General features: G+C 52.2%; 1 protein-coding gene across 1 annotated transcript; it reads right to left on the bottom strand.

The window, feature by feature from the left end:
* Nucleotides 1-17632: 17632 nt before the first annotated feature.
* Nucleotides 17633-18562, bottom strand: OXT (oxytocin/neurophysin I prepropeptide). Its single transcript, XM_069496042.1, has 3 exons — nucleotides 18342-18562; nucleotides 17827-18028; nucleotides 17633-17723 (listed from the first exon to the last, which is right to left on the bottom strand). Exons 1-3 carry the CDS (start codon nucleotides 18459-18461, stop codon nucleotides 17668-17670), a joined length of 378 nt encoding a protein of 125 aa, XP_069352143.1. The 5' UTR covers nucleotides 18462-18562; the 3' UTR covers nucleotides 17633-17667.
* Between the last annotated feature and the right edge of the window lie 216 nt (nucleotides 18563-18778).

Genomic DNA, 18778 nt, shown 5'->3' with positions numbered 1-18778 from the left:
CTGCCTGGTGTCTGTCTGCGTCTCTGGAGGAGGGAGGGGAAAGGAAGAGTTGGGGCGCGGACCCCCATCCCCTATCCCACCCTGGCCAGCCTCTGCACCCGAAGTCGTGGGCAGGTCCGCCCCAGAGAAGGACAAATGCTGTAGGGGAATCGATCTTGGATCACCAGCGCTGTCGCTAGACCCAGAGAAAGGGCGACCCGGGGTGGAGGGTGGGGCGGGCGAGGGGAAAGACCAGAGGCCTAAAGTGGCCTTGGAGGGAGCTGGTTGGTCTTCTCTGGCAGAAGAGTAGAAGTAAAGGCCGAGAGAGGAAAGACAGTCTTGTTGATAGACCGACAGCAAGGGATTGAGACAGAGCAGAACGATGGCGAGACACACAGACGTTGAGAGTGACAGAGAGAAGAGTGAGAGACAAAGGCAGAGGAGACAAGGCAAAGGGTAACCATTCTGTCCCCATTTTTATCCCAGGAGACTGAGACACAAACAGTTCAGGGACCCACCCAGGTCCTGGGATTCCCACTCCAATATCTATTTCCTCCAAGACTGTGCTTGTGTGTGTTGTGGTGGTGGGGACGACATCACCCCAGACCCAGTAGAGACAGTGCCACCTGCTATCTGACCAGGTGCACCCACCACTAGGACCGCTCAGCCAGAGTAGCGGACAGACCCCTCTGGGAAACCAGCTATGTGCCCCTGACAGATACAGCCACACACAACCATACACACTTAGGAACACGGACAAGAAAATAATTGTTAGCAACATGTCCCTGACCTTGACCACAACCATAGATAGAGACCCTGAGACCCACATTCAGAACCACAGGCACACTCAGAGGAACATAGACACAACAGACACAGCAGGCACTTGTACACACAGGCACACATGCGTGTGTGCACCCACCAGCAATCGGCCTCTGCTCCTACATCTCTCTCTGTCCCCTTTGCCCCTTTCTCTCCTTTACCCCTCAACTCCTGTGTTCTCCCTCCCCTCCAGCTCCTTGGCTTCCACCACTGCGGGCTTCCTTGTCATGGAGCGCCTGTCTGTGTCATCATGCTTCTGTCCCCTCCCACACCCACACAAGCAGAACTCACAGGGCAGCCGGGAGCAGTCACTGCGTCACTGCAGCCTGCCAGGCTGTAATTCCCGTCAGAGGCCTGAACAGACAAAAACTCGCGTTTTCAGATCCATCCAGTGCTTGAGGCCCAGACTTCCTGAGGGATGAGCCCAGGTGGGTGTGTGGGGGGTGGGGGCTGAGTGCCACCCTCTGGCCAGGCGCCAGCACCACTCAGCGCCTGACACTGCTCTCTGAGGGGGACAGTACCTTTTCTGTGTGTGGCCCATTTCAGGAAAAACACTTGTTTATGGGCTGTGGGGTTTTTTTTTTTAAATCCAAAATTTAGCTTCATGGAGTCCCAATGGGAAAGTTGTGCCCCTACAACTGTTGACTACATCAGCTAGATTCCAATCACCAGAAGAATGTCAGTGAGCAAACACACGGCGCTGTTCCCTGTTCCCTTCTCAGCACACCTGGGAAGGGGCAGCCTAGAGACGCTCTCTACTGTGCTTGCTCCTTAGCTTAATCAGTCGCAGGCACCTGTGACAGGCCGTGGTTACACATTCCTGGTCCCTTCAGGACACCCAGGGCTCCCGTCCAGAACCAAGAATTCAGAGGTCTGGGCTTGGGATCAGGCTACAGTTCCCAGGGGATCCGGCCACAAAGGTGGCTGCAGAGACGTGGTCACACCCTTCCCTCCACTTCCCAGGGGTGTTGACCTTGACACAGCCCTCCCGTGAGGCTGCAGGGACTGCACGGATGGCCTGTCCTGCCCTGCTGGTGATGCGCCTGTGTGCCCTTTCCTTTAGCCGTCTGTGCCAGCCCCGAGTCTTGCCTGACCCTCCCTGTGCGCCTGTGGTCTTAGAAAAGCCCCAGCATGTCGCCAAAGCTCTTCTTTGTGTGGGGGGAAATGTCGTTCCCTGTCATGGCCTTAGGGTAACAGCCTCGTTCCCCGCCCCCCAACAGGCCTCTCTAACTGCCGGGGGAACCTTTCTCTCTGGGGGACATCCTGTCACCCAAACCCAGCGAGCGCTCTGCCAGCGTGTGGCCTGCGTGGGCACAGGGTGCACACACGAGTGCAAAGCTGCCCGCCCCGGCGGCTGTGCAGGAGCTGCTGCCCACGCCTCCTGCGGGGCCGGGGGATCTGCATGTCTAGCCGCTCCTGCTGCCCAGGAAAACCAGGCCTGGGAGCCACCCGGGCAGCCAGGACCTGTCCTAGGTCTGGTGGAGCCTGGACACCCGCAGCCTGGGAGATGTGTCCACTTTTATCTCATTTTAAAGACTGTCCCAAAAGCACATGGTCTTTTCACCACCCTGGCCAGAAACATGCTAAGCACCGCTGGGCTCTGTTTCCGTCCCCGAAAAGTGGGAATAAAATGTCTCTTGCTGTCAGCTTCTCTGAGGGCAGTTTATTTCTCATGAGAGCCTGGGGCCGGGCACAAAGCAGCTTCCCAGTCACCAAGCAGAGTTGACCTGCGCGGACTGGGAAGACTCAGGGCCCCAAAGCCTTGCCGTGTCCCCGCTGCCCTCCAGAGACTCTGCACACCCTCGCCTGCACAGGTCTTTGGGACACATTTCTCTTCCCCTTCCTGTGTCATTTACTCGATGGAGGACGAGGGTCCTCTGGGCCATGCAGCACCGGGGCCCTCAGCGGGCAGGAGCCGGGGCCACAGCACCCGCAGCTTTGGGAGGCGAAGGGGCCCAGGGGGCTGCGGTCTCCAAACGTCCACTCCCGAGGTGCAAAGGTGAGACCTGCCGTCTGCTGTGTGGAGCCCAGGCTCTGGCCCTGGCCACTGTGTCCCACTGGCAGGGGCTGGGTGAGGCCAGCTGCTGTCGCCCTCCTGAGCAGGCGGAAGGGAAGTGCGGTCAGAATCAGTGGTGGAGGTAGAAGAAGTAGAAGAACCAGACTGCCAGGAAGAAGAGAAGCAGCTTCTCATTGCTCAGCCCGCACCGCAGCTCCCTGGTGCTGGGCGGCTGGGCCCTGCGGCACCTGGGTGCTGGGGCTGAGCAGGTCTTCCCAGCCCCACACCTGGCCTGCCTCCTCCTGTAGGTGTCCAGCGTGAGGCCACTCAGTGGCTGGGCGCTTTTCCATCCCCCAGGAGACGGGGTCCTCTGACGCTGCGGTTGCTGTAAGTAGGTCTGCAGACAAAGGGACCTGCCCCAGGAGGAAATTGGCTGCTGGGCTGCAAGGCTGTGCTTGGCCTCCCACCTGTGTTATTGTGACACTGGCCGGCTGCCATTGTGATGGCCACCGGGGAGGGGCTGCTGCTTCGGGCTGGCCCCTCCCACGGAGTCCCCGAGGGCCTTCTGTGAGCAGAGCCAGCTCCGCAGCTGACCCCTTACCTTGTCCTCTCCCCCCTCCCTGCGCCTCGCCTGGCCTCCCAGCCCGTGTGCGTGACAGGACCTTTCCCTCCAGCGCGGGGTGGGAGGGGCAGTGTCCGGTTTGGGAATTAGCCGGAGCTGCACTGTCCAGTGTGGGAGCCACTAGCCTCATGTGGTCATTCAAATTAATTGACAGTTAAGAACATTTAAAACTCAGTTCCTGTGTCACACCAGCCACATTTCAAGTGCTTGATAGTCACATGTGGCTGGTGGCTACTGGGTTTGGGCCATAATCCCTAAAAACACAATCTTGCTTAGCAGATTGGCAAAAATTTCAATGTTTGACCACAGTCTGGTGGTGAGGCCATAGCTTAACTGGGCTGTCATATCCTGCGGTGGGAATACAAGGGGCACGAGCTCTGTGGAGGGGAATGTGGCAATATCTAGCCACGTCACATATGCTTGATTCCATGTCCAGGAATCTAGTTGGGGGACCCCTGGGGACATGGGAAAGGATTTCCGGCCCCACCAGCACGCAGCTCAGGCACCCGGGGCTGATCCTTGTGGGCTGAGGAGCCACACTGCCCTCCATGGAGGGGCCGGCTACAGCCAGCCTTGTGGGCCCACAAACAGGTGATTTACACACACGACTGTGCATGTGTGACCATGAGATTATGGAGACCCTGAAGGCCGTCCAGGCATGTTCAAAACCTTTGCAAAGTCTCTTTGCAGTTTCTGTGTGTTGAGCACAATGTCCCAGGCATGGTGCTAAGTGCTTTACATGTATTATCTCATTTAATCCGCCAACTCTTGTAGTTCGGAGGAAACCAAGGCTCAGTTCCACCAAGAGCCGCCCTGGCTGACTGCGTGGGGTAGTTGGGTGTCCGTGGTTGGGTGATCTCCTGTTGCAGAGCCTGGGCACCGGCGGCACTGATCTGGCCGGAGACCACCCGGCCACACGGACCTCTCACTGGGGTCCGAACTCACCATGCAGTCCAGAAGCAGAGGCACAGCACAGTCTAATTATGGAATCACAACGTCATGACCAGGCTGTGGCAGAACTTCTGAAAATTCAGCATCACACCTCTGGGCTTAAAAATAGAAGATACTCCCCCAATAAAGGCTCAGCAGAGTTAGCCTCATGTAAATGGATAAATCTCCTGTGAATGGTGGGAACGTGAATGGAAAAGTACCCGTCCCCGTGCAGTTCCTGCAAGAGGCGGGTGTGGGTAGGAGCAGGCGCAGAGGGGCTCTAGAGTGGCCCTCGGCAGGCCAAGGGCAGTGGGTGCCAAGATCCTGCTTCGGAGACCCCAGCGTGTGATGTGTGTGGCCAAAGGAGATCCAGTTTGAAAGAGGAACTGGGTGACTGGGAAGCTGTGTATGATTTTTAACCAAATGAATGAGTCCTGCGTGGTCCTGGCGGGGTGGGAAGGCTCGAGACACAGACAGGGACAGTCCCGGGAAGATGTCCGGAAGCAGAGGGGAGTGTGGAAGAAGGGTGGGCCAGGGCCGCTGGCGTCCCCTCTAACCTGGTAGAGAGAACGTGGCTTGAAAAGCGAGGGGGCCGAGAATGGAGGGTGGGGACAGAGGCACAGGCTGGCCTCCCCCTCGCAATTCCCCTCCCATTATTGATTCCCTTCCCTTGGGCCGAGGGCCCAGACATCAGCTCTGACTCAGCGGATGACATGCAACCCCACGGCTCAGTAATGAGGAAACTGTAATTAGCCTCAGAAACCAGGAGCCTCCAGAGAGAGCCCCTCACACCTGCCTGCCTCCCTCCCACCCACAGGATGAGATTGGGGGGGGGGGGTCTGGCCCCTGGGACTGAGGAGGGGACAGGGGAGGGTGAACAACAGGGGAAATGAGATGCGGCCCCGCATTGCGCATGTGATGGCCTCAGTGAGTCGGCCTCTGTAATGAGATGAGGAATAGCGGTAAACGGCCCAAAACCTAGAAGCTTCCTCTGCAGAGGAGCCCGGGGCAGGCGTGGGCATGGCCTGGCTGAACCTGCTGGAGCTTGGTCTGTGGAAAACCTGCAAAGCTGACCCTGTGGCCCAGCCAGAGAGTGAATCTCAGCTGCCACAACCAGAATGTCACTTCACACTGTGGTGTCCCTCAGCAACCCTTCCTGAAGGTCCAGTGGCTGCTCCCTCACCGCTCTCCCAGCTGCTTTCCCGCCTTTCAACCGTCCTTGGGAACATCCGTTCCAGCGCTTGGTCTTTCCCTTCCCTCCTGGCTTTAGGCCACCAGATGAGATGGGGAGGGGGTCTGGGGACAATTACTGGCTGCCAGTTGTTGGGGACGCCTCCCCAGCCACAGGGGGACTATTTCTTGTCTTGTCCCTGGATGGGCCTATGGCTGCTTTCACTACTAGAGCCTGGCAGAACTGGGCCTGAGTGACTTTTGAGACAGTCATGAAATGCCTCTCCTGTCACTTCTGCCTTGTTTTCTGGAACATTCACCCTTGAAGCCCTGAGGCACCGTGCAAAGCTTCAAGAGTGAATCCAACTATCCCTAAGCCACTGAGTGGTGAGAAGCCCAAGCTACAGAGAGAGGCCACTGGAAGGCAGGCTCTGCAGACACAGGGCCCAGCTGAGTCCAGCCTTTGGGCCACCCCAGCCCAGGTGCCCAGGCCCGTGAGTGAAGAAGTCTCCAGATTTCAGCCCCTCGACATTCACTCTTCCAGTGGAGGCCCCAGCTGTCGTGGTTGAGTAGATCAAAGATGTCTTTGCTGTGCCCTCTTTGCACTCCTGACCTTCGGAATCTATGTGCATGACAACACAGTGGTGGTTTTGTGCCGCTGCACTTTGGAATCGTTTGTCACACAGCAGCAGGAACTGGAACAACCACAGACAACAGGATAGTCAGATAAGGAGCAGGGACTAGGAAGGAATCCTACCTTACAGGTACAACTTAGTATAAAGAGACATTAGACGTGGTCTAGCTCAAACTTAAATATGTATAACAATTATCTGGCAATCTTTATTCTTATCCCTTTTACTCTTTGCTGCATAGATCAACAGAGAACAAATACATTGTGAGCTACAGGGGGAAACTAAATAGACCAGTGTCTTTAAGATGCAAAGACTAATTCAGTAGGTATAGAGCAGGACCTGAGATTCTGAATTTTTAACTGACTCTCGCGCAGTGCTGGTGTTACTGGGTCCTAAGAAAACTATAAAAACAAGTGGCAGGGGCTGAGGGAAGGAGGAAATGAGCCAGAATCCTCCCCAGCAGAGAGGGGAGGGGAAAGACTGACACTGTCCTTGTGCTGCTCATCGGTGGCCCTTCCCCACTGCCTGGCCGAGGCTGGCGGCACAGGCACAGGAACGCCAGGCTGCAGGGTGGCCCCACACTCACTCAGTCGGTCAATTACTAAAGTTAGTTGTGGGAGCAGGGGAGATGGGACTCTGGCTCTGATTTTAGAAGCATTCTCCATAGATTAGCCCTACAGCATCCGTTTCCTCCTCGTAAACATCACCCGGGTTTTCTAGAAGGCATTCCCCTTTCTCCACTGGCCCTGGGCTGAGGGAGCTTTATTCAGACACCTGAGGGATGGGTCCGTGCTCTGTGAAAGGGCCACATATGCAAAGTGACCTGAAAATGAAGAAGCAGCTGAGAAACCAAAGAATGAGGCAGACAAACCCAGTTTGTTGGTAAAGGGTGATTGCTTTGGAGAACTTACAGAAGGAAGTGTGGTCTTGGGTAGCAGCAAGACACATAGATCTCCGTGCCTGTGACCCCCAGAGGCAGGGCTTCCATACACAGGGAAAGGGTGTTCATGCTCTGTGTGTGACAACTAAAGGCAACGTCCAGAACAGACAAGAATGTGTGTGATAGCATCAAGGTTGCTTTGACGTAAAGGCAGGATTTATAGGGAGTACGTGTTCTTACACCAAAGACAGTAAATAAATGAGAATTCAGGAGGCGTTCACAGGACTGGGGTTAATCAGAAGTCAACATAGAAGGGTGGACACGGTGGCTCGGGCCTGTGATCCCACCACTTTGGCAGTCTAAGCCAGGAGGATCACTTCAGGCCAGGATCTCAAGACCAGTAAGTAAATATACTTAGACCTCATCTCCAGAAAAAAATTAATACTTTGGCCGGACGTGGTGGCTCACACCTATAATCCTACCACTCTGGTAGTCTGTGGCAGGAGGATCTCCGGAGCTCAGGAGTTCCAAGACCAGCCTGACCAAGAGTGAGACCCCCCCCCCTTGTCTACTTAAAATAGAAAATTATTAATAGCTGGTCCTGTTGGCATACACTTGTAGTTCCAGCTACTCGGGAGGCTGAGGCAGGAGGATTGCTTGAACCCAGGAGTGAAAGGTTGCAGTGAGCTGTGATGACACCATTGCACTCTTGCCTGGGTGACAGAGTGAGACCCTGTCTCAAAACAACAACATCAACAACAAAAAAGAAGTCAACACGGATTAGCGTCCAAATAGCCAGCCCCTCCCTGCAATACCAATCTGAGTGGCGGCATCAGGCTGAAGTTATTCTACAGTAGAGCCTGTGGATGCGGCTCCCAGATTCTCTTTCCTACCGAGTGCATCCGTCTCAGATGTGGTGAGTGTGGGTTGTTAATGGTTTACAGCTGGCCTTTCTCCAGACACTTGCCCTCAGCCAGCAGGAGCCAGCTCAGTAAGAGAGAGTCCTTCTCCCCCACACCCTTGCCCAATGACTAATACACAAATATAAAAAAATCCACCCTCCTACCCAAGGTAGGGCAGCTCTGCAGGGCCAGGACCACTCACACTCGGAGCTCCCTGTGGAGTCTGGCTGAAGTTCCACCCCAGCAGAGACCACATCTTTACCTACAGGCTTTTTTGTTTTTTCCCCTGCCCCCCACCCCAGTCTTGCTCTGTGGCATGGGCTAGAGTGCAGTGGTGTCATCACAGCTCACTGCAACCTCAAAGTCCTGGGCTTAAGCCATCCTCCTGCCTCAGCCTTCCCTAGCTGGGACTACAGGCGGACTACATATCTGCACCACCATACCCAGCTAATTTTTCTATTTTTAGTAGAGATGGGTCCTGAGCGAGCCCTCCCACCTGGGTGATCCTCCCACCTGGGCCCTCCCAGAGTGCTAGGATTACAGGCAAGAGCCACGGGCATAGAGCCTGCACAGGCTTTTAATGTAGAAAAACTCTGTTGAAAAAATATTTTTCCCTCGTTTATTTTGCCTTTTATTTAGGTCATTTTTGCAGGTAAGAATTTGTATGAGGTCTTTACACATTTCTGATTTCTTTTAAATTTAATGTAACCCCTCCTAGAGATTCAATAAATATTCAAGTCTAGCTGCCTCTCCAACTGATTGTATTCTATTTATTGCTTCGATCCAGCTGAGACGTGTTTTGGAATTAGGTGTGGGTCTGAAAATGAGTGAAGGCTTTTCTCTCCTTTTTCACTTAGTCCTGCTGTGGATCCATTTCAGTTCCATACCTGTTGGCCTCAAGCCCAGCACTTTTTTCATAGGTTTGTTATCTCTGCTCAACCTACTCTCTTTGGGTCAACTCAATAAGCAGTTCTTGGGCTCCTACAACAACTTTTTTTCTTTCCTGAGACAGGGTCTTGCTATATTGCCCAGGCTGGTATTCAACTCCAGCAATCTCCTCTCTTCAGCCTCCCCAGTAGCTAGGTGCAGGCACGCACCACCACACCTGGCTAATTACAACAGCTTGCTCGCTTTTGTTCACCCCTTCATGGTTTACAAAGTGTTTGTGTTGTCTACAAGATCGAGGGTCCTCAAAAAACCATTGGAAAACAGGGGAGAGGAGAGAAAGCCGGACTTGCAGCTGGCAGGAGAATCTGTTTGAAAATGAGGCCGACGTCTAACAGCAGCAGAGATGCTATATGGTACATTTACCAGGAGAATAAGAACACGGGTGGGACGGGCAGAGGCAGATGCTCTGCTAAGATTACTTAACTGTTGCCTATTCTCGGAAAAGGCAGTCTAAGGGCAAGGAAGTACTTGAAAGAACATTCTGAGATTCGGGGTTGAATCTGGAGGCTTGCAACATTTTGTTATGTAAGGATTGTTAAGATGCTTAACCCTTGATAGCACCCTCACCTGATTCCCTTAAGACCTCAGTGAGGTAGAAAGTAGGGTTAGTACATCAAGTAACCGTGGGAACAGGTGTGACTTGCCCAAGGTCACGCAGCAACTCCCTGAAGAGCTGAGGCTAGTACCCAGGGAATCCCTCCCTCCCTTCTTTCCACAATTTATCGAAAACCCACTGTGTGGCAAAAACCCCACCAGGAGTGGGGCTACACTACTGAACAAGATGGAGTCCTTCCTGCCCTGGGGTTTCATTCTAGAACATGCACGGCCATAAACACAAAAAGACAAAAAATGAACTGCAAATTGTAGCAGGTGCTATGAAACCCACGACACAGACCCAGTTAGGAGATAACCGAGGTAGGAGTGAGGGACGCTCCAGGCAGAGCAGTCAGAGAAGGCTCCTCTCAAGAGACGCCATTTAAGCCAGTGGAGTGAATTCTGGGGAGGGGTGAAGGTAGCCACGGCTTCTAGGGCAGGAAACAGCAGGTTTTCCGATCCCAGAGCAGGAGTGGAAAGAAGCAGGTACCAGTTGAGATACATTTTAGAGGAAGAAATAACCAAGGGTGAGGTAGTCTTCTGAAGAGCTTTAGAGATTTTTTCAGAGAGAGCAACTAAAAGACAGAAAGGAAGCTACACAAAGTGAAAATGCGTTCCAGAGAGAGTGGAAGACATCAGTCTCCTGGAGTGGAAAAGGACGCCAAAGCCCGAGCACAGCTGCCTTTTATAAGCTCACAAGTTTGTCCCGCCTTTCTCCTGGCAGGATTGGTTGTCGTTTCCGGCCTTTTGGGGTGATTGTCAGGTTGTGGTTATATAACAGGTTACATAACAGGTTGGTTATGTTGTAATTACCGTTTCCCTTTGTGCGCATGCGTGCCCCCCATTGGTCACAAGACTCCACCCATGTTATGCTAATTTGATGGTAATGAGCTCTAGGTTAGTTAAAGGTTTCTAGGAACTTTTTTCACTATTTGTGTTCTCACGAGGGAACAGTTCCTAGCCGCAGTTTGGTTCCTACTACAATTCGGTTCCAGCTGTCCACAGTTAGCCACTTCCTGGCCACCTGTTTATCCTCCACCAGACCTAACATTACCTCCCATCCCGCTCTCTCTTCGCCTCTCTGTTGTCTGCACCCTGTCCTTGGGCTTTCTTGCTCCAGGTCTTGGGGCTCCACGAGGCTGCATCGCCTTTGGGATCCCATGCAGACTTTGAGGCCAGGAGGGCACGCGGGCGGAGGGACGTCCCTCTCACCCTCACGCCAGCACCCAGACTGGAGGCCTCATGACTCAAGCAGCTCAGCCTCACCTAACCTTGGGCAGAGTCCGGGCACATGCCAAGGCCAGGCTCTCTTCCAGCTTCCTTAGAGCTCCCCTTGGCTTTCCTTGGCTCCCACCCTGACCTGGTTCCCGTGGCCTCTGCCAGTGGGAGTGCCCAGCACGACTCAGTCTAGCCAGGTGGGGGCAGGGCCATGCAGAATTCTATCCCTGCCATGGCTTCTGCCTCTGGCCTGTGTAGCCTATGCAGGGCCAGCCCCCATGGGAGCAGGGCTGGAGCAGGACCAGACCTAATGGGAACTTATTAACCCTTCCACACAGAGGGAGGTGGTAAGGGGCAGGTGGCTTGGCTGCATGGGATCTGGTGCTGGTGTCTGGACTTAGGGGCAGTTTCTGAATGAGGTCCACGCCTCTCCTCTTCCCAAGTACAGACTCAGAGACTCCTTTTCCCTCCCCTTGTCTTCAGAACACAGTCAGGGTGCCACCTCTGGGAAGGGTGAGTAACATCTGCTCACCCCCAGTTTGCCCAAATGTCCACCTCCCTGGACATTCTACTCTTTCTCCCTCTCCTTGCTCCCTTGACCCAGCTACACAGCCATGTAGAGGGGAAAGCCCACAAGTCACAGAAAGCTCTGTCCTTTCTGCCCAGTGTCTCCAGGGCACAGGGGCTGTGGCCAGCAGGTGGCCGTAGCCAGGGCAGAGCGTCCAGGGCTCCGGTCTGTTGTTTTACAAAAACGGAAAGGTCGACAGCATCTCTTTTTTAAAAAAATGCTTGATGAGTCTTGCCAAAGGCTTATTACTTTAATATTTTTAAAATAGCTTTTTGTTTTATCAGTCTACGTTACTGGGTTTTTGTCTTTTGTGTAATTGATTTCTGTTCTTTCTTATTTCTTTTTTTCCCTCCTGTATTTTTGAGTTTTTTCTATTGACCTTTTACCAGCTTCTTGAGTTAAATACTCTAAATAATAAAATAAAACAAAATAAAATAAAAAACAAAACTTTCTTGTTTTATGTTACTTATCTAAAGCTACAGATTTCCCTCCATCTCTTGCTTTTGTTCTTTGACACTCAGTGTTACCCTCTTCTGTTCTAAGGATTTGGTAATTCCTTGATGTTTATCTTGTAAACTCAATAATTATTTTGTGATAGGTGTTTATAGTGCAGACATGTGAGAATTTTCTTTTGCCATCCTTTTGTTATCATTAATTTTATGCATTGAGGTTAGAGAACATAATCTCTATAATGTTGATTTTTTGCAAACCGCCTTGTTTTGTGGCAAGTACATGGTTGGCTCTTATGCATGTTTCCTATGTGCTGTCCCCAAAATACATTCTCTACTTGTTGGGTGGAATATCTTCTATACATGTATTCCTTCATAGGTATTATGGTGTTACTAAACTTTTCTTTATCACTCCTCATTTTGTCTGTCTGATCTGTTTGAGGGGGTATATCAAAGCTCTCCAATTAAATTGTTGGTTTATCCTTTTTTTCCTCATTGTTCTACCATTTGTTGCTTTAATATTTTGAAGTAGATTGTTAGATATGTATAGGTTCATGACCATTATATGTTTTTGAGACATTGTTCTTTGTGACCTGTATATAATAATCATGTTGTCCCTAAATGAAATTTAATATAATCAAATCCCCTTGATTATATTTTGTCCATTATCAGAATTTGCCTCCTGTCTTTGATTTGCTTCATATTTTCCTGATATAGCTTGTTCCATTCTTTGTTTGGGTCTTCCTCTGTTTGCTTTACCATTTTAAGGTGTAATTTGCATACACTAAAATTCACTTCTTGTGGTGTACAGTTCTGTGAGTTTTCACAAACAAACTCAGTTCAGAGTTTGGTGACTCCGCCCTGCTCGCCATTCCTGTAATGGCTGCTCCCTGGATGGCTGTGTCACGTGGAACCACTTAGCCTAATATCCTGAGCTCCAGGAAGGGAAAACTTTCAAGTCAGATAGAATAAACCTTTACATTAACACTGAAATAGAGAAGAGATCTAATGTAAAAAAAAGTTTATATTAATTAACATCCCCATGGTGAGAAGTACTATATTAAATACAAACCCATTATGTTGTAAGTTAAAAGAAAACATATTCAGTTCAGTAACCAACACCAACCACAGTCAAGATGTAGACAGTGCCAGCTCCCCTCCCCCAAATTACTCTTTGCCCTTTTGTAATCTACCCTTCTCTGCCCTCCACCAGCCCATGGTAACCACTGATCTGCTGTCTCTATTGTTTTCATCTGTTGCCTAGGCTGGTGTGCCTTGAACTCCTGGGCACAAGTGATCCTCCTGGGCACACGTGATCCTCCTACCTCAGCCTCCTGAGTACCTGGAAGTACAGGAGTATAGCACCACTCCTTGCTAATTTTCTTTTATTGAAAAAAATTTTGTTTTTCATGGAGAGAAGGTCTTGCTAGGTTTTCCAGGCTAGTCTTGAACTCCTGGCCTCAAGTAATCCTTCCACCTCCGCCTCCCAAAATGCTGGGATTATAGGCATGATTCACTGGGCCTGGCTGCATTTTCTTTTCTCTCTCTCTCTCTCTCTCTCTCTTTCTTTTTTTTTTTTTAAAGACCATGTCTTGCTCTGTTCCCTAGGCTGGAGTGCAGTGGCACAATCATAGCTTACTGCAACCTCGAACTCCTGGGCTCCAGCCAGCCTCCCAAATAGCTGGGACTATAGGCACAAGCCACCACACCTGGCTCATTTTTTAAAAATTTTTTTGGAGAGATAAGGTCTTGCTACGTTGCCCAAGCTTGTCTCAAACTCCTGGCTGCAGATGATCCTCCCTCTTTGGCCTTCCAGAGTGCTGGGATTACAGCCAGGAACCACTGTGACCAGCTGGACTGGGTATTTTCTGATTTGTTGATGTGAAACACCTGTTTTCAGGAAAATCAGTGTGCTTGGAAAATTATCTGCTTCCTTAAAGCTTCAGTTTGACTATGTGGCACTTAGCATGAGTAACCCCATTTTGGTTTGGTCTGTTGGGCCCTAGCACAGGAGCTCAGTCAAAACAATCTGGCCTCCCGCAACTTTTTTTTTTTTTTTTTTTTTTGAGACAGGGTCTCGCTTTGTCACCCAGCTAGAGTGCAGTGGCACATTCATATCTCACTGCAACCTCAAACTCCTGGGCTCAAGTGACCCTCCTGGCTCAGCCTCCCAAGCAGCTGGGACTACAGGCACATATTATCATGCCAAGCTAATTTAAAAAAGTTTTTTTAGAGATGGGGTCTCACTGTGTTGTCCAGATTTGTCTCAGACTCCTGAGCTCAAGCGATCCTCCCACCTTGGACTCCCAAAGTGCCAGGATTACAGGTATGAGCCATGGCACCCTGCCCCATAAATTTTATTTAACACATTTCATCTGTAAACTTTCCCGTATGTGTCTCAAAATATATTGACTTTACTTAATATAACGACAGACTGTAATTACACACAGACACAAAGTGAAAACTCAATAATACGTGACTACCATCAAATATCAGTTATTCTTCAAGTTTCCCCAAGTCTTCCACAAATACATTCTTTACAATTCATGGAGATATAAGTTTGTGAGGGTTTTTTAAGGCACAGAAGAGAACATTGGTCCTGGTGGTACTTCTACTCTTTCATTTTCCTAAAGTTGTTATAGAGAATGGCTTCCAATCTCCGTTCATTTCATTCATTATAAGTAGGTATAATCATCAGGTGACTTCACTGTGTGTGTGTTACATAGTGTGTCCTTACCTGATTATTTCCATATTAACATAATGGTATTTTATAATAAATTATTAATACTTTCCTTTCCCAGGTGCAACACGGTAAGACCCCATCTCTACAAAAAAATGAAAAAAAATAGCCAGGTTTGGTGGCCTGTGCCTGTAGTGCCAGCTACTCAGGAGGCTGAGGCAGGAGGATCCTTTGAGCCCAGGAGTTTGAGGCTGTGGTGAGCTGTGACGGTGCCACTGGACTCCAGCCTGGACGATAGAGTGAGGGCCTGTCTCAGAAAAAAAAAAAAATGTAAAAAACCCCACTTTTCTGTGTGTTATATTCCTGCTCAGACTAATTTTATATGTTTTGAAACTGTGTGTGGAAGGCACGTTATCTAGGAATCTCACTTCAGGGTAGCAACGTGGCTCACAAAGTGCTGCACAAAAGGGGAGTTGGAACCGCCGTCCCGCACGGTGCCCCAGGCGATTTGGAGGTTCAAAGGCGTCATTTCTAGGACCAAAGGCCAGGGCCTGAGCTACAAAGAAGAATGACGACGGTCAGTAACTCTCCTGCTTCTCCTGCTCAGCTCATCCATAGTGCCCAACCTGACGTCACCTCTGGGACACACAGAGGAAAAGAGATGTCACTTGGCCCTCTGTTTTGAGGCTGCAAAGGAAACACTGTTGTCCCTCAGATCTTAGGGAAAGAATGGCGCAGTGAGTGGGGCCTGAGGGGTGAGGGGACCCGGAAGTCTGTCCCAAGGTTGGGAAGCCTGGGCTGACACCCCTCTGCCTTGTGGGAGCCACTGGGGTTGGGAGTGAGTGCAGGGCACACAGGGGAGGCCGAGGCCCCATTGGGAGGTGGAGACCCACTGCCAGCGTGGCAGGGGGAGCCCAGTGTGGACAAGCACCATTTGTAGCTGTGAGCAGATCTGAGTTGAAGGTGGGGGTCCCTGCAGTGGCCAGTGAGCAGATGTTTCCCCTTTCCCTCCATGTGGTTTCGAGGGGCCACGGAATTTTGACCATTTCCCCTAAATACCCATCTCTGGGTAGCACAGGCGTCATCAGAGTCCATTTGAACAGGACTCCATTCTCACCTCTCTGAGTCATCCTGTGTTCCTGTCTCTGACGAATCCCCCTCCTGTTCGTTCCCAGATGTGGGGTCAGAGGAGCAACATCGTGGCACAGCCCCAGCCAAAACGATTCTGGTGTGCTGTTGAAAGACCCATCTCTATTCTCTTTCATACCTCTCGGTAATACCAGTGCTTTTTCACTAATAAAAAACCCAACTTTTTATTCAAGTACAATCATCTGTCTTTCTGTGTCTGCAGGGTACTGGTTCCAGGACCCCCCAGGGATACCAAGATCTGAGGACCTTATATCACGTGGTTCATCATTTGCATATAACCTACGCATATCTCCCCCTGCCCCCCATACTTTAAATCACCTCTAGATTTTACCTGCGATACCTACTGCAAGATACACGCTGTGTGAATAGTTGTGGTACTGTATTGTTTAAGAGATAGCGACAGGAAACAAAGTCTGTACATGCTCAGGAGAGACACAATTTTTTGAAAATATTTTTTATCCCAGATTGATTGAATCCCCAGATGCGGAACCCACGGATAGGAAGGGCCGACTGCTTAACATGGAAACAAAAGTGAACAAACCACATATGCACAGTTAAATGAACGTTCACGAATTGAACACATCTGTCTCACCAGCCTCAGGCCAAGAAACAGAATGTGAGTGGCACCCTAACCCTAACCCTAACCGCTAGCCCCAGAGATCAGTTTTGCCTGTTTTTTTTTTTTTTAACTGGAGAGAAGAAAACCGTTTTTTCTTTTTCTTTTTTTAAATTTCAGAATATTACCTGGGCACACAGGTTTTGGTTACATAACGTGCTTTTGTACAGTTTGAGTCAAAGTTATAAGTGTGCCCTTCACCGAGTGAGCCTGCATTGTATCCGTTAGGTGTGAATTTTCCCCTCCTCCCTCCCCCTCCCACCTGCTTCATTTCCCTGGAGTTTTACTTCTATATGTGCACACGAATGTAGATCGGTTAGTTCCAGTTTAGTAGTGAGTACATGCGGTGTCTGTTTTTCCATTCTTGTGATACTTCACTTAGAAGAATGGGACAAGAAAAGCTTGAAGGCCACTTCCGTATATTTTTCTGTTGTCCCTGTCCATGAGCCCCACATGTTGCTGGGAGCATTCTCTCTGCCCCACCCTGCTGCTCCTATGTATGAGGAAGCCACAGGAAGGACAGGTTTGATTCCTGCCAGGGATTGGATGATGTGCTCCTGTTTTCTTGGGAGTAGCAGTGTGGGCGTGGCCTCCTGAAATGGATGGCCCAGTGACATGGGTAGCTGAAGGGGGCATGTTCTGGTTACCTGATACCCAAAGGGTCTGGATGCAGGGGTACATGACAGGCATAGGTTGAGGGCTTCTCTCTGTTTGTGTCCTTTGCACTCTGTGGTCATTTCTGTGGTCATGGGCTCTCAGGACTACTTGCTCTCCTATAGGGTCCCCAGCCCTGACGTCCTGCACAGATAGGAGTAAGGCTGCTGGGTCAGAGCCAGCCCTGGGGACAAAAGGCCAGGGTCATGCTGGCACTCAAGCCCAGCCTCCCCAGCTTGGGCACCTCCTCTGAGTGCCAGTGGCCTCCTGGGCCTGCCTGAGAGTCCAGGTCCTTGGAAACGTGCTGGCCCTTCAGCTGCCTCCCAACAGCCACTCCCCGCAGGCCAGCTCTGTTTCCATGAGTCAGGGAGACATGCAGTCTTCACGAACCACTTCTCCTTGGTCTGGCTCCTGCCAACCCTTGAGTCCGTCTGCTGCCCCCACCCTCGTGGTTTTGACTTTGGGAAGTGTTCCTCCTAAGTGCAGCCTGCAGTGGCCCCTACTGGGAGCAGGAAGCTGGGGCTGTTTCCACCTCCTTGGAGCGGTCCCTGTTGTGGCCCTCCTTCCTTCACCCCCAACAGGATGGTGGCAGCCAGACGACACCCCCTCTGCCCCCTCTGAGAGCCAGTCGGGTCACTTCTTTCCTTGGCTGGCTGTGAATTACAGCACTGAGTTGCCAAAAGCCAGAGACACAGGCTCAACTGGGCGCGATCTTCCACTCCCCCACCCGGTCCCCTCCCATTTCTGACACTTAGACGGCAGTCGAGGTAGAGGGAATAAATCTGCTTTATTTTCATTATTTCTGGGGTGGCAATGGGGGAGCGAGGGGTACACTCCGAGGGTGTCCGGAGCCATCCGGGTTCAAGGCTGGGAGAAGGCAGCGTCTGGGTTGCAGTCGAGGTCATACTTACAGCCGTCTAGAAGGAGAGGTGCAGTCAGGGGGCCACCCCGGCCGCGCCCCGGCCTGCCCCATCCGGGCCTGCCCCATCCCCACCCCTCGGCCGGCCTCGCCCGGCTCACCCGGGCTGCAGCAGAAGCCGGCGGCGGCGCAGCGGCCCCCGCTCCCGCAGGGCTTCAGGCCGGACTGGCAGGGCGACGGCAGGTAGTTCTCCTCCTGGCAGCGCAGCGCCTCGGCCGTGCCCACGAAGCAGCCCAGCTCGTCCGCGCAGCAGATGCTGGGCCCGAAGCAGCGCCCTTTGCCCCCGGGGCCGCAGGGGAGGCACTGCGGGGACGGGCGGGGTGAGCGGGAGGACGGGGCAGCCCGGGGAGGGGGTTAGGGGGACCCCGCGAGGCCGGGCGGGGTGTGCGGGGCAGGGATGCTGGGGTCCGGGCTGGCGAGTGCGGCGGGACACAGGCGCTGCAGGGGGCGCTGTCTGGGCCTGGACTGCGGTCAAGGCCGGGAGTCAAAAAATCTACTGAAGTCCTTGGGCCTCTAGGCCAAGGCTGGCAGCCGGGGAAGGGAACGCCTCTGTGGCTGTGGGTGCCTCCCGGGTCCCTCAGCCCGAGCGCAGCAGGACCAGGGCTGGGGCGCTCACCTTGCGCACTTCGAGGTCCAGCGCCGCCCTCTTGCCTCCCAGCGGGCAGTTCTGGATGTAGCAGGCGGAGGTCAGCGCCAGGAGGCCGAGAAGGCAGCAGGCGAGGCTGGGGCCGGCCATGGTGCGGGCGCGCTGGGTCTGAGCTTGGTGGCTGGTGGCCGTCTCTGCCGTGGCGGTCTCTACCGTCCGGCCTTTTTATGCCTGGGCACCACGCTGGCCGAGCTCTGTCTAAGAGGTTTGTCGCATGCCTGGTCACAGAGGGTTGCTGTGGGTCAGGCCATGTGCGCACAAGGCATGCCCCCTCATTTGCAGGGCTTGGCCTGGGGTCAAGGCCACCGCGTGGGCTAATGATCTGGGCACATGGTTGAGTGCCATGTGGAATGGAACAGGCTGTGGTGGCCTGGACCACAGGGTAGGACAGGGAGAATTTGGGAGGG

The sequence above is a fragment of the Eulemur rufifrons genome, chromosome 20 (assembly GCF_041146395.1).
Source record: "Eulemur rufifrons isolate Redbay chromosome 20, OSU_ERuf_1, whole genome shotgun sequence".
Lineage (NCBI taxonomy): Eukaryota > Metazoa > Chordata > Mammalia > Primates > Lemuridae > Eulemur > Eulemur rufifrons.
Note: the sequence above shows the minus strand (reverse complement) of the source record. Positions and strands in the feature narration are given on the sequence as shown.